Source organism: Mya arenaria, chromosome 9 (assembly GCF_026914265.1).
Source record: "Mya arenaria isolate MELC-2E11 chromosome 9, ASM2691426v1".
In the NCBI taxonomy this organism is placed as follows: domain Eukaryota; kingdom Metazoa; phylum Mollusca; class Bivalvia; order Myida; family Myidae; genus Mya; species Mya arenaria.
Window position 1 is genome coordinate 34,722,426 of NC_069130.1, and position 15,586 is coordinate 34,738,011.

Sequence of the window (15,586 nt, forward strand, 5' to 3'; positions counted from 1 at the left end):
TAAATTAAACCAATAGTTAAGTGTTAGGCGCGAAATGTCTCTATATACACCATACGTGAACGCTTTATTTGAAGGGAATTTGGCAGTCGTTTCCGCGTAACGCTCTTTTCCAAGCAGAATTCAGAAACTGCGAGGTAAAGTTTTGAACATGTATGTATACATTTTGTTTCGGATACATCGATATGAAATTTCATGTGAATATCTGTAACGTTGTTATATTCTTGTATATATTTTGAACAACGTCGAATCCGTTGCCGTCGACGACGCCAAGGCTATGGCAACACTTAGACTTGTGGGTTTTTTAAAAGACGAAACGTATATACTTACTCATGGTTAATTATGTCCATGCAACTGTATCTCCAAAACGGATAAGTCGTGCAAAGCAAGCCTAGTTAAACGTTTATTAACACCAGTGAGTAATTACTTCTTAGAACAAAATATTTATCATTCCATTAAATACAATCCTGTAGAACTGTGCGAATATATACCTCACATGAGATACTTAGTCCATAGTCAGTCCAGAAAACGCACTGTCCAGTATAAAAACACGTCAACAGGTTAATGTAATGAAAAAAAATCCCTCAACACTTTTTAGCCCTACACTCTATTTGAACTAGCTTACCCTAACGATAAATAAGTGAAATCGGTGAAATTGCTTCACAAAAGCGCGAATCCATCAGGTATGAAATAGATATTATCAAAGCAACAACACCGTGAAATATATACTAGAATTTCCTATTCAAAACTTTTGTACGGCTTTGTAAGTTCAATTTTTACGTAATAATTTGAATTCCTATAGATGTCAGTTAAACATACCATACCATAAATAAAATGCAGAGATTCATTTGAGCAGAATAATGCGTCTGTATGCAGGTGACGAAATAAACTTTCAAAACTCACCTATTATGTTTGTTTTTTATTACAATCTCCCATGCTTCTTTTTGTATAAACTAACAATGATCACAAGATATGAATTACAAGTCGATGATTAATTTCGTTTATGTATGGTATTTTTTCAATTCATTTTTATATGTCTGATGCTAAACAATGCATTTAAATAATACCAAAAATATTTGGCAGACTACAAGTTATATCGATCATTTGTCAGTTGTTGTTTTTTGTAATTACGATTCTCTTATTTCCGAGCTCAATGATGTGAATACGATCATCGATCACCTTGTTGTAAGTAGATGCCTTTGAGTAATAAAACACGCTTCGCTAGGCTAATAATTATTTCAGACAAAATATTTGCCTATATTTCTGATGGACATACAGTCTTTATCGCAATTAATGGATATTTAACCAATAATTCGTCGCTGTTTATTGATATCTACATTTGCATTTGTACAATTTAAAGAAAATGAGGTCGTAAAATCACACAAATAAAAGATACTGTGTCAATAATTCGTTCATACTTGACTGTACATTGTTGAATGTTATGTTTATTGGTGTTAAAGCTTAAATTCAATTAAAAACATTAGTACTTTGTATTGACATTGTTGTAAAAATAGGACATAGTTGCAAAATAATAATGTATAAAGTTCAAAAATAATGTAGGTTGATCACTGCTTAAAGTAACGTCTCTCAGTGTCTCCGATCCGGTCCGCGCCCGTGACCGCCAATCAAAATACAGCTCGAACGTCAAAATACAGCTCGAACGTTTGCGTGTTTTTGCATGTGCATGAGAGTACCGAAAATCAAAGGCAAACACTTCAATATGTCCATGAATGTTTTATAACATATTCTTGGCTAAGGTGTGACTACCCAACGCTTGATCATAAGTACCTGAGCCCTTGAATCGTATATAGTGTGTAGCATTTTTCTAAATATTTGCGTTTAGGATCAAGTCCGTTTGAATGTCTAGCTTTATGGAGAAACCCTTTAAAGACACAGCGTGTACTTTCCTTCATAGCGCTTAGACCATACGTCAATATAAGTATATCAGTAGCAATGTAAGTAATCTTTAATCACAACACATTTTATAAATATATGCTAAAACAGTTATCAGATTTATCACTTGAGCAGCCGATGTGCACCCGGCGCCACCCACCACGTGTGCTTTCATCTCATTATGGTGGAAAAACATGCATTATAATTAACTAGAAGTTAAGGAAGCTAAAGCTTCAAACCAAACCGCCATTACCGCGTTTTCGGTGTCTCAGGGTCAGGGTGTATGTACTAAATTGCACCCACTATCCCATCCCAAATGAGTTCCCTCTTACGTTAATATCATGACCCCACCCTGGTATCAATACGAGTACCTGATGACAATTAAACTGAGGTGATAAGAGACGAATACACAGAAACAATGACCAGTGTGGACACGGTTTGCCTTATTTTCTTACCTTATTTAGCCTGCTCATTTTATCACCAAAGTGCTGAAGATCCTCTGACGGAAATTCTTTACAATCAAAATGATCTGCTGATTTAGATATTTGATAGGTTGTATTAATTAAAAAGAAACTATCATTTCATCTATGTCCAATTCTCGTAGTCATTTTTTCTGAATAAAATAATTAATTTCCCAAACTCGGTTCGTTTATTCAGATAACTATCTTATTTCATTTGCTTTTTCCGTGTAATTGTAACTACATAATCCAATTCATATCCAGTTATTAAAAATCAACTTCAACGTTGTGATGAATTTTAAAATATGCCTGTTCGTTCAGCAAACATTACATTTAATTGACCAATGACGATTGCCACTGAGATTTAATTACTAAATTAGAGGTATGTAGTAGTATTTCAGGAGTCTATTATATCTTTCATTTAAAAAATTCAACTGAGCTCCAAACTCAGAGTAACAAAACAGAAGTTACATAAAAGATACATAGTTCTTGCACGCAACATGAAATGAAATAACCTTAACCACCCATAATCATATGACATAATTGGACATCTATTTTATATATCGAACAGAATGCAAATGATCAAAGATATTTTTGACAGTGTGCTTAATTGCCACATTATTAAGCCTATCAGTTTTAAAATTATTTTGTTTCTTGGACGGAATCCAAATTTCAACTTTTAATACGATACATGAATAAGAAGTATCTACGATTACAATCGAAAATAGAACATTTATCATACCGACTAAGCCCAAACACTATGAAAGGTTTTGAATGAATGAAAATGACAAAAAAACTTGAATGATAAAACTTTACAAACTTTGCATTTAGATGAAAAAGTAATTGGACAGATAAACAATTAATTTAAAATTACGTGGGGTTTCTACAACGCGAACCGGATAGAAGTTTGCACGGACCGGAGCGAAAGCATTTGCTTTATATGTATAAATAATTTGTTAAAACATATTATATTCCACCCTTCCAAATATTCACTTCATTTTTGGGAAATTGATAAACCAGACGAAATAAAACGACCTTAAAAAATGCAATGGAATTGTGAGATTACCACTTGGATTTAAGATGAGATGATCTTAACGACTGTATAAATCTACTCTGACTGTATGCAAAATATTTGCCTTAATTGACATAAGATGACAACTATCGGTTTAGGATGGGGTATTCTTTATCTTGAATGCCTAACAGCAAGGAACCCATAAACGCTTTGTAATGACTAAATAACAACTCTGGGGTGGATTAGGAATGCATTTATTATTGCCAACTTTTGGATGTTCCTTAATGAGTTAAATGAGTTAGACCAAATTATGTTAGGTATTACAAAAATTGATTTATTGATAACGAATGACCGCATTTTTACATCAAAGTGATTTGTGATTCATTTAATAGGTATTAGAGCTATGAAAGGCTTAGCCTGCTGTCAAATGTAATGCACTGAAAATTATAAACGTTTTGTATAAAGTATTCACCTATTATGGGCTTTATTCTGATAGCCGTACGTATTAACCATTCAATGCGTTTCAAATGTTGACAAAAATAACTGAATTATTAACATATTGATACCATGAATGAATATATGTATTACGAATATATTTTGTCTTTTAAGTGTGGTAAAATTTTATTTCGTTCATACTTTGGCCTTGCTTGTGACACTCATAACAATAATTACTGAACTATTTATGTGCCGGTAATAACGGTTTCATTGCCGGAAAATAATTACGAATGAACAATATAACAATAAATCAATACCTGTCGAACTCTTAACATACAAGGTAAGAGTCAAAGCAGGTCTCATTGACTAGACGGTGTTCCTTCGCGTTTTTGCATATGTCAAATACTCACGTGTGTAGGGTCAATACTGTTCACGTATATTACAGTATATTTCGAGTAGAGCGTTGACCATGATTACCAACATGCCTTATATTTAAGGGGTTAAAATGTACATAAGTGTCACCTCCTATCAAAAACATTTTATTATCATCATCGTCGAACGACCAAATGAATATTTTCCCTGTAGAATGGCAGACATATAGGCGTAATATCGAAAACAGTACTTCTTTTTTGAGACAATTATTTTACGTACCTTTGGTAAAAAAGATTCTTACGTATTTACAAAATGAATGACTTAAAAGCAATTGCATCGTTTTCAAACACAAATATTTCTTACAACTGCTTCTGGTGCCCATTAGGGACAAATACGTCAGACTTAATGCGGGCAAATACTTCTGGCGTTCTTTAAGGACAAATACGTATGGCGCATTTTAAGAAAATTACTGCTGGCCTACTTAAGGGACAAATACGTCTGGCGCACTTTAGAGGCAAATACTTATTGTGTACTAAGAAACAAACATGTATTACGGACTTTGGAGGCAAAAACTCACACCTGGCGTTCTTTAGAAACAAATACTTCTAGCGTACTTTAAGAACCAATAGGCTTGGCGCACTTTGATGACAACTTATTCTGGCGAAATTTAGGCACAAAGCGTTAGGGACCTGTCTTCTTTGGTGACTGTAAATACCTCTGACAAATTCATCTGACGAATCGGAGTTCCACTTTCTAGCGGTTTTACGGTTGAAAATATAATGAAACAGCTTTGCTTTGAAATTTTTCAATCTCCTGTGCTTTAAAACCATTGAAACGAAAATAGTCACGTTCATATTATGTATTTCTTTGTCTCCTATACTCATGCTCGCCGTGTTATCATGACCTGATAGCTTTAATTAAACATTTTTGAAACTAATCCTAATAATTTAGTAAGCGTTTGAATACTGAAGCAAACGAGTTTTAAAAATAAAGTTTTGATAACTAAAAAAGTTGTAATAAGAATACTCACAGAAGAATACACATGTACACGAAACAAAGATCATGCATACTCCTTACACTTGATACACTTTATGACATGTATTGATATTCAATTTCCTTAATATCTCCAGTGTAAGACCATATTAATATAGTCTTTATCAAACGTTTGTCCCAAACTATGATTTAAGTGAATTTCCATGCAATATTTACCATTTGTCTTACTCACAGGATACGTCAATCATTCTCACAAACAACAACAAGAGAGTCTTTGATCTTATCACATTTATTAATTAGCTAAATTAACCATTAAACGCCAAAAAAGCGCCGGCCCGTATCTTGTAAGTTTGATAGATCTCCTTAGCCTTAAGTTGAATGTTTGACTTTTTCAAATCGTTCGCAGATAATAACAGATCATATTTCGCCAAAACAAAAGCAAACGTTTAAGAAATCATTTCACTCTTATGACATTTGAATAGAACTTTGAAATTAATAAAGACTTGAAATCTGTGAAATTAATTCCGTGTCATTTATATACAATGAGGGTGCCGTGGCGTATAAAACGATCAATCTTGGCGATCGCTTCGTGCAAAAACAAATCTGTCATACATATTTACAATTGTTTTTCTTTTCCTTCTTTTTTTCTGGCCCAATTTCTCGAAACGTCTTAAAGTGTCACTCTTATTCAGAATGAATACATATACGTATATAACAAACATAAATTTTGAGTGATAAACCCTCATCTTCTTACTAAATAATGCATTTATGGCAAATATTTATTACTGATAACAGTATTATCACCGTTAAGTTAATAGCTGAAAACGCACAAATATTAAATGATTGGTGAATGCTAAAAGATTTACTGCGGATCTACTATCGTCTCATAAGGTAGCAATACCGTGTTTTGTGCACATTTCTTTCAAATTAAACTCGGTTTTCTTCATAAGTACCATGATTGTATTCGACATTTGTTCATCCTTTTTGGTATATTAAAACAACTGTATGTGTTAAATCTTATTTGGGAGTAAGAGTGCATCTTTAATTGGTTAACAGGCTTAAGTATCTCAATAAGCCAAAATACATACTTAAAGTTCGATTATGATAATTGAAAAACGGTTTATCATAGAGATAATTACTACTTAAAGTCTTAAAGAAGTAAATTTAATACAAATTATAGAAAAAACAAATATATCGAGCTTAGCTTAATCCTGCTATAAGATACTTGAGATGTTTAAAGAAATTTGGGCCTGGTGATTCGAATTTAATTCCGTATTTCGTTTCTGAATACTTATTAGAATGGTGAGAGTGGATAAGTGATATAGGTGTTCGCCTGTCAAGGCGTACGTTCTCGTGGCCTCTCAAAATAGACATCAGTTTGTTTGTTTTTCACCCATCGTGAATCAGCACACATTCAGAACTCCTCGGCCATTTACCACCGAAAAACAACCTCGGACGTACATGTTTATGGACATTTTTATTATGTCAGAAATATTTACAGTTTAACTACGCTGCAGTAAAACGCGTAGTAATTTCAATTAAGCAGTTAAACTTTATGTCTTCACTCTTGGGAATCATAATATTTATGCAATTATACACTTCAATGGCAACCAGTTTAAGCTTAGTAGTACTAAATACACGTAAAACACTACTTTATCTTAATACTATTATGTATTTTTACGAACTACTTCTACTGATGTACCGGCATACATACGAGGTTGTTTTCGATGGAAAATGACCGAAGAGTTCCGAATGATCAGCACGAAGCTTTCTTCACAATCGAGCTTACAGAAATAAGTTAACTCTAAACTAAATACTTGTGCATTTGTTTTAAACCCTTTAGTAAACAGAAACATAGAAATAAATGAAGGAATACATAAAACATACAAAGCAATATAGAACTCGTTTTTTCTTCAACATAATAAATATAAACGGTTTTTGTTCTGGCAAAAGGCAATACTTGAAAGAATGCGTATTAATAGCTAAATCAAACCAAAGTGTTCAGCTGTATTATGTCAATAAATTTTCTACCTTAAAATAAAGAACGCCCGTTTGAAATGTAATTTAAACACGACCGATTTTTCTATTACATCTATCATGAAGAACGTTCGAATGAAATGAGTGTCAATTAATTGCATTTAAAACATTGAGATATTCAACACCTCACATTAAGATTTGCATCTAAATGTGGTCGTTAAGTAATTTTGCCTGCAGTGTAAAACTTCTTTTATAGTTTGATGTATGAGTTTCTACTTTTTCCTTTGAGGTAAAATGTATGTGACACACACTCGAAAACTATTGCCTACTTGATGATGTTAACGTCGTATACAGTGCTCTAGTCCATCTTACTATTTGAAATTGGCTGCATGAATAATTATGACAAGAAACGGCATTTGTGATTATTTATTCCAATATGTAACCTTTTTTTAAAACTATACGCTTTCATTTCCCAGCAGGTCACCAATTCATTGTCATGTTTTCTTATGTTATGTGTGTCTTTTCATTTTGTGTTATTCATGTTAGAAAATAGCTCATTGAGTTTATGGTTCATGTTATCATATACCCGACTTCAAATAAAGATTCTTGTATCTTGTATCTTGTAACTGTACGTATGTAGTGTTAGTCTATAAAATCCATACTTTGTGTCGTATTAACATTAACACATTACCTATTAGAGGTGCACGACATAGGTTTATGCATGAAAAAATAATAATTTCAATGCATTATATTGTTTAACTTATTTCACGATCATTTAATGATCAAAATAAAAAAGCATATGATTTGTGTACTGATAGAAAAATATTAACCCTTATAAATATATATTTTATTTCTTAAAGGGACTGTACACCAGATTGGCACCAAAAAAGTTTTTTTTCTGTAACGAATTTCAGGACAATTATTTAATAGAATGTGTTACGCTTTGATATCATAATTGTAAAAAGCTACAAAATGTAAAAAAAAATGGGTCGGAAACCGGGTTCGAACCCGTGTCGCCAAAATTGCAGTCCAGCGTCGTACCTACTGAGCTACGACGTATTACTCTAATTGGATGACATAATTAAGCTATACACCTTCCTCGGTAATATCACGTGATAACACCGACCAGCCAATCACGCATTAGGAATGAATTATATCTGGTAGACATACCCAGTAATCTTTTTAATGGAAAAATACGAAATAACTGCTAAACTTAAATAAATTGTAAACTATATGGTACTTCAGTTACTAAGTTGCAATGCATTGTACACATCGATGCCAAGTTTATGTCAGTTTTCGACAATTTTCTCTTTTTTTCGCTTTTTCATCATACGGAGTACAGCCCCTTTAAATTAATAACTAAGTGGCCACAAATTCCCCCAGCTAAATACGCGCGAAAATATCGCTATTTTTATCTGTACAGAAACCGTACACCTTGAACAATATAATACTTGTAGTCTGCAGCCCTGTGACTTCGTTATTTTGAATGCCGAGGTAAATGGCTGATGGCTGCACTTATGCCAAACACAAAATAAAATCGTATTCAATTATGAATTATTTCACAGAGCCAGTATTCATAATTGATCTTAAGTCATTTCCTTACTTAAGCCATTTCACTAAGATAAGTATCTCACTTGTCATAGAATAACTGAATAACATCTCGAAGTTTAATTAATTCGCATGTTATAGACATTTTTATGTTACAAACAAACTTCCTTTTATAATTGACCACTGACACGAGAGAAAATCGACTTTCGTTAGAAATTTACTTAAGATGTTTAAAGATACCGCACATGTACTGAATATGATATACGTTTTATAAAATAATTATATGAAAACTACTTACGTTATATGGAATGAATTCCTTTTGTATTTACATTAATAAAGAACAGAAATCCTTTCTTAACGAGTCGCATATAGTTTGATATTTATCCTTCCTAGCAATTTGTATTTATTGGAAACTTAACAATATCTGTTAGTGATTGTAAAAGGATCAAAAATGCCTTATCATATTGTGTGATTTATTCAAGTCATTGTTTTCGCTGACTAGGGTACAAAGTACCGCGTATTATCTTCTTATCACATCTCCCGCAACTTTGTGTCATATCTTTTTAAATATTTGTTATTTTGTATGGAGTTGAGATTGTGTCTCTGATTAAATTTAGAATTCATTTTAAGACGATTTGGATCTTCAGTGACCGTGGTAATGAAGGTATTTCGCTTAAATAAAGGGAGACAACAAAAATATTTATACTTATTTACACCGAAAGGCGAAATGATTACGTCCCTTTAATCCAATAACAGTTTGCGTCGTAAAGTGTATATCTCTATGGTTCATGTACAAACGCGTATCAAGGTGGGCCGCACCCCCCCCCCCCCCAAAAAAATAAATAATAATAATAATAAATAATAAAAAATAAAAAAATAAAAAATAAATAAATAAATACATAAATGTAAGTTTCCTTTTTATTTCAATATAGGAGAACAAAATAGGTAACGCCCCCACTGACGTCAAATCCTGGATCCGCCCCTGATGGTCTTGTTTAATTTGTAATTGTTTGAAGCAACTGAACATTAAGAAGTACTTAAGTTTAAGCCTGGCCCCAATTTCTCGAAACTTCTTAAATTTATATTAAGATCAATCTAAGCTGATTATTTTTGTTTTTCAATAAAATGTGTGATATTTACTTCTTGATGCGTGTATATATTCTTTAGATTCTTAGGAATCATCTTAATGATAATCACAATAAACCATTTGTCATTAATCAAAATTCAATTTAAGTATGTATTTTGGCTAATTGAAATCAGCTACTTAAGCCTGTTTAGCTAAAGAAGTTTCCAGAAAATGGGGCCTGATGAAATAAGTTCAGTTAATATGTTGCAAACTTTGTCGCTTCAACAGATTAAAGATTTTTAAAGTAACGACTGGAATCTCTTATTGAAATTGGCCACGGAAATTGACTCGTTGTATCCATGCAATCACACATAAACAGCTAAACCGCTTGGCAATTGTATATGTAGCAGTCAAATTCGGCTTATCAGCATATATCTGGGGTATTCTGTCGATCATTCATCTTTTTTTAAACTGTTCAATGTAGGTCAGACTCAAGTTGTGTCAATAACACAATAAAAGCTATATAAAACAGATATCGTCTCAAGAAAGAGTGGTTTTAGTGCAAAACAAACACTTTGAAGGGTGCTTCATGGATTTTCAACTACCCATAATGTCCCATGCCAAAATGAACATATATTTTCCATGTCTAAATAGCTCAGAATATGAGTTATATAAGTAATACCGTTTAGTTGAAATTTAGGATGGTACTTACCTAGAAAGACATTCCTTTAATCTACATAGTACAAATAAAAGTTTCAAAAACATGAGTTTATTTATATGGGTTTGACTTATTTGCGAAGTGTAAGAGTCATGTTTGGTGAACGATTCTTTAACTAACTCATCTTCTGAGGGGGGGGGGGGGGGGGGGGGTTCTGTTCATTGTTAATACTGGCTACAGTTCCAAAATAATGAAAATATGACACTAGGATAAGTTCGATTTAAGGTTAAAATCGACAAAGATCTTTATTGTAACGACCTCTGGAATCAATAAAACGCTTTATTCATTAATATCGAAAATGTCAAACCACATCAAATGACCACCGTAAAGAAATCTGATGGAATTACGAACACATGATAAAAGTTCTATGTGTTCAATGTATACGTGTAAAGATATAAAATTATAAATGTAGTGTGTTTCTAAAACTTGCATACCACGGTCGAAAAATATCGGCTATGACTTCATTTGGTATTTTCAAACGTGTCTGTTTATAAGTCTGAAATAATAAGTGCATTCCGATCCATACTCAATACGTATTAATATAAATATAAAACATCTAAAGATGTGTCGTCAAAGACGAACTGCACATCCATACCTAGCAGGAGGTCCCTGTATTTGCCAAATTCAAGAGGATGAGCCGAGTAATAACGTCATCAGATCAGACTGGTTATTTAAACTGTTTACAATATTTTAAATACCCACCTTTTCAATACTTAAGCATTCCAGTTTCGGCTTATCTGATATGATATTAAAGTGATTCAAGCTTGGGTCATATCAGTTCAAAAACAGCTTATTTTTTACAGCGGCTTTGATTGAGTTTCTGTTGTTGTTGTTTTTTTTGTTTGTTTTTTTCATTATGATATAGATTACAAATATTTCCATAACAAATTCATAACCTAAGAGTCTACGGTGCGAGGGCCTATAGCCATCATAGTGTGAGCTTTAAATGTTGAGGACAGAAGTTTAAGAATTACGTGTTATTAAGAGTCCCCTTCCAAGATTTAATCATACAACATTTTGATTGCCTCAGGCAGAAAAGATGCCATGATTGCCCTATAACTCACAGGCTTCATTTCCGTAAACATTAAATGTCTGCGTGCAATATGGCATTATTTTATGTTTTTAATGTAGAATTTTACATCAAATTACACAAACTTAACACACACAAGTTTTTTTATGCCAATTTGTAAGTTGACCCAAATGGCACGCCGTATTTTGTATTTTTTTAAGTGGAGTTCAATCTATGTAATACTTAGAAATAATATCAAGTAATTCGAATAATACAGAAAAAAAACTAGAACACCCAAAACAGATTGTTTATATTTGTTTTTGTTCCAATCTAGGGTCACATACCGAGGTTATAAACTACTGAGGAAATATTGTTTCATGGATTTTATTAATCTTATTTACGAAATTTGAGATCTAGTCCAGTGTTAAGTTCATTTCAGTACACGTCGTTCCTAATTTAAACATTCTTGACGCCTGTAACGTGGTGCTGTACAGGTATTTCTTTAACTTATCGTTACCTTGAAAAGGTTAAAATATGACAAATAAGTATTAATATAAATATTTGAAATGTCCATCCTCTGTAAGCAGACCTCGGGTTATTTCATTTAAAATGTTAAATTTACTGTAAACTTTGATCTCCATAGACTTTCAATGTATTAAAAAGAGGTGTATTGTAAATTTACAAATGTTATAACATTACGTATGCTCCAAATTTATGAAATAAGGCGAATCACTTATTTATTCAACTAGCTAGATAACATTGGTCATGGTCGAAATACTGAGGATATCATTAAAATATTAACTCTCACGTGCGTAGTTATGTGAGGCCCTTACAAAGTCGTCAACTGAACCTATCACACATACATAATGTGAGGCCTGTTACCGATATTTTTTGGGTGTCCAAAACACATTTACCGATGAAAACAAGCCAAGTTGCATCGGTTCCTAGTTTCAGGGCACCCCGCCTATATAGCTATACAGATTGAAGGTTTTGGGACGACACGAACAAGGGGGGGGGGGGGGGGGGGCGATCAAACCTAGATGCAGTCAAGAAAACAACATCAGAAAACTGACAACATAACCATTCGCCAACGAGGACTCCATAAAGTGAGGGGTAATTTTACCTCTACGCCTTTTGTTGAAAAGCATTACAAACGTTATTCAAAGTCGTGGATTTCAAGAACAATATTTAAGCATACATCAACATGTGTTCCATTCTTTAAGTGTTAACAATTCTAATGCTTTGCCAAAAGACGGTCCCGACCTCCACCCCGCTCCTTAAATCGTCCAACGTTTGAACATGTTGTGTCCTTGTGGAAGAGAAAGTATGCATAGAATACACCAAAATGCAACATTTTACACTAAAATCAGCCAACCTCCCATGCAACGTTTAGAGCTACGGCTGCGGGGGTTGGGCGCACGTCCAAATTAGCGCCCGCCCCCTTCCTCCTTATGCCAAATCTTGGATTCGCTCCTGTGAGAGGAGTTTTTGTAATCTATTAATATTACAATAACAACTACAGGGACAAGCTCATCAGTCGAAAATTAAAATATAAACTCTGTTTTGAGACGCATATTTAGGGCCCAAAACGACACTGAACTCGAGATACAAACTGACTGCATCCACATGCATACGTACAAACAAGTTAATGCCATATTAATTGTTTACTGCAATGAATAAATTAAATGTACGCTTTTCAACAAGGCTTGACATTTCATAATTTAGATTTTGGCAATCACAGTGTAAAACTACCCTCTCTTAATCTATTTTACTATCAAACTATTATTCATTTTTGATAGGAAGTATTGATTTGAAACATAATATGAGTTCATATTACAGCCTCCAAAATTGGTTGAGATAATAATGCCATCAACAGCATTGGAAAAATATGTGTTTGTCCTTGATTGTATAAAAATTCAGAATGAAAAAGCTATCATAGAAAAAGCTTCGTTGCAAATGAATTGGCTAACAGTATTGTACATACTACGACTTCATTCAAATATACGTTTAATATTACAGTATTAAAAGAAACATGTATATACCAACGCTCCATTATTTGCACAGATAGTACTTAGAAAATAAGTAAAGCTGCTCACATTTGAGTTGCAAGTGTCGTACACACACTTATTAAGAATGAAGTACCCGTACATCGCAAAGGCAAATTTGCATGTATATTATATCTAGTGCTTAAGCAATGAGACCCTTCTGAACATCAGAGAAGCCATACCAATTTTGCAGAATAAATTATTAAGTATTCATTGAGATTTTGAGAGGTAAAATCTAAAGCGGCATTCATAGGCAAAAGGTTTTCTAAATTATCATAACAAAATTTCGATTCCGAAAACAGTTAAATTGCTTTCCTTTTTCTTTGCTTTAAGACATCATTTGAAACCAGGTGAAAATAATAAGATTTAAGGACCAATCTCTTTTAGACTTGACATGCGTTGGTTTTAAGAAAATCCTGGTCTTTGTATGCCTACCCTAACCCACCCATTAATAAAATTAAGAAAGTTACCTTCAAGCTACAATCGTCTGTTGAATACCCACTGGTTCCCACAGACGCTTGTCGCACTGTTTCGTCACTTCCGGATGCACTCGCGCACCGAACGTCACGATTCTTACGCATTTTCGTTCTTGGTGGTTTTGGCATTGTAGCTTTTCGCTCACAATTCTTAAGAGGATCTTGTAAAACGTCGTCTGAGTCAGATGTTCGTAAATTCGGTAAACTCTGCCTAATATTGGGGGGTTTTGTTCTCGGTACGCACTTTTCAGCATTCGACTTACACTTTGTGTTCTTCATTTCCGAAATAGTGTTATATCCAAATACTAAATCGTCATTTTCAACATTCGATTTACTAAGGGTATCTTTTATAGCACTAAAACCTTGGTGTTCAGTCTCTGAATCTATTGATACTTGGACTTCACCAACTGTATCTACTGAAGATGGTAAACTAGAATACGAGAGCAACGATTCGGAGCTAGCGTTCAGCATGTCGTCTGCAGACTCCACTGTTTTCACACTCGCCGTGTCCGAGTGTCCATCTTCACTCTGATCAAACGAACTATGACCCCAAGTAGACATTTTCTGTCGTCGGTAAGTAGGTAGTATCTCAAACGAACGCATTTTGTTTTTCAAATGTTCTCGTGTGTTCGAATTATTTGAACTAACTTTACTTCTAAGCAGAGGACTTCCGGTCTCTGAGTACAAAAGGTTCATTTCTTCAACTCTTCCCTTTCGTGATAACCTTGACTCTCTAGCTTCTGATTCACCGTCAGAAAATGTCAAATGTGTTCTATTTTGTTCGTCAGGAGTCTTTTGAGTGGTTTCGTCAGTATAATTAACAGTTTTTTTCTTACCTTGGTTTTCGACTTGTTCATTTTCAGGGTCACGTGAATGTCTGGACCAATCGTAACGTCCAACACTTCCCGCCCTTGCTGGTATATTTCTTTTCAAAGACAATGCTTTCTTGTCGGTCAAAGAGCAATCGGTGTTTCTCATATTAAATTTATCAATGCTGCTTGTATCCTCTGTTTTACTATCAGCACTTTTTAGTTCTGGTGACGCCATTGGAGTGACGTCATTTTCGGCGTTACCCTCAATTTCCTCTTTCGCTTCCGGTTCACGTGAATAACGCGACCAATCAGACCGCCCAAAACTTGTACCTTGACCTTTTGAACTCCAAGCTGTTCCACGATTGGATGAACCTTCTTCGGCCACCTCTTTCAATGTACCAATGAGAGAAGCTTTCGAATAGTTCCCGTAACTGAAACTCTCATGCTTACGTAAACCTCGATGTTTTCCATTACTGTTATGATCTTGGCTGTTAAAATGCAAACTCTCCGACTTTGTGAGTGTGATCTTTCTCGGAAACGGTGAGGTCGTAGCAACGGCAAACGTGTGTCTGTCTGTGATACTAGTACTACGTGTTCCGTCTGACGTCATCGAAAGTGCCACTGTTGACGTCATGGTTGTTGCCTGACGTTGTTCACGACGTAAACGTCTTCCCTCGCGTCGTTGTCGTCGAGATTCCTATAAAAAAACAGAGTTTATCTGCTGAACGACTTGAGTACATGTTTCAGGTAAACTTACGACATCGGTAGTTTCTAT

The 15,586-nt window shown here is 34.1% G+C and overlaps 1 protein-coding gene across 3 annotated transcripts in view; it reads right to left on the minus strand.

Annotated features, from left to right (window-relative positions):
- The window catches only part of LOC128203048 (uncharacterized), a 59,594-nt gene that overhangs the window by 42,986 nt on the left and 1,022 nt on the right, over window positions 1-15,586 (minus strand). For 2 of the 3 annotated variants that reach the window (XM_052904298.1, XM_052904297.1), the window contains exon 2: window positions 13,994-15,508. In XM_052904298.1, coding sequence (XP_052760258.1) covers window positions 13,994-15,445 — 1,452 coding nt within the window. In that variant the 5' untranslated portion in view covers window positions 15,446-15,508. Of the gene's footprint in view, window positions 1-2,345; window positions 2,628-13,993; window positions 15,509-15,586 lie in introns of those variants that run through there. The other variant, XM_052904299.1, reaches the window with a different exon arrangement.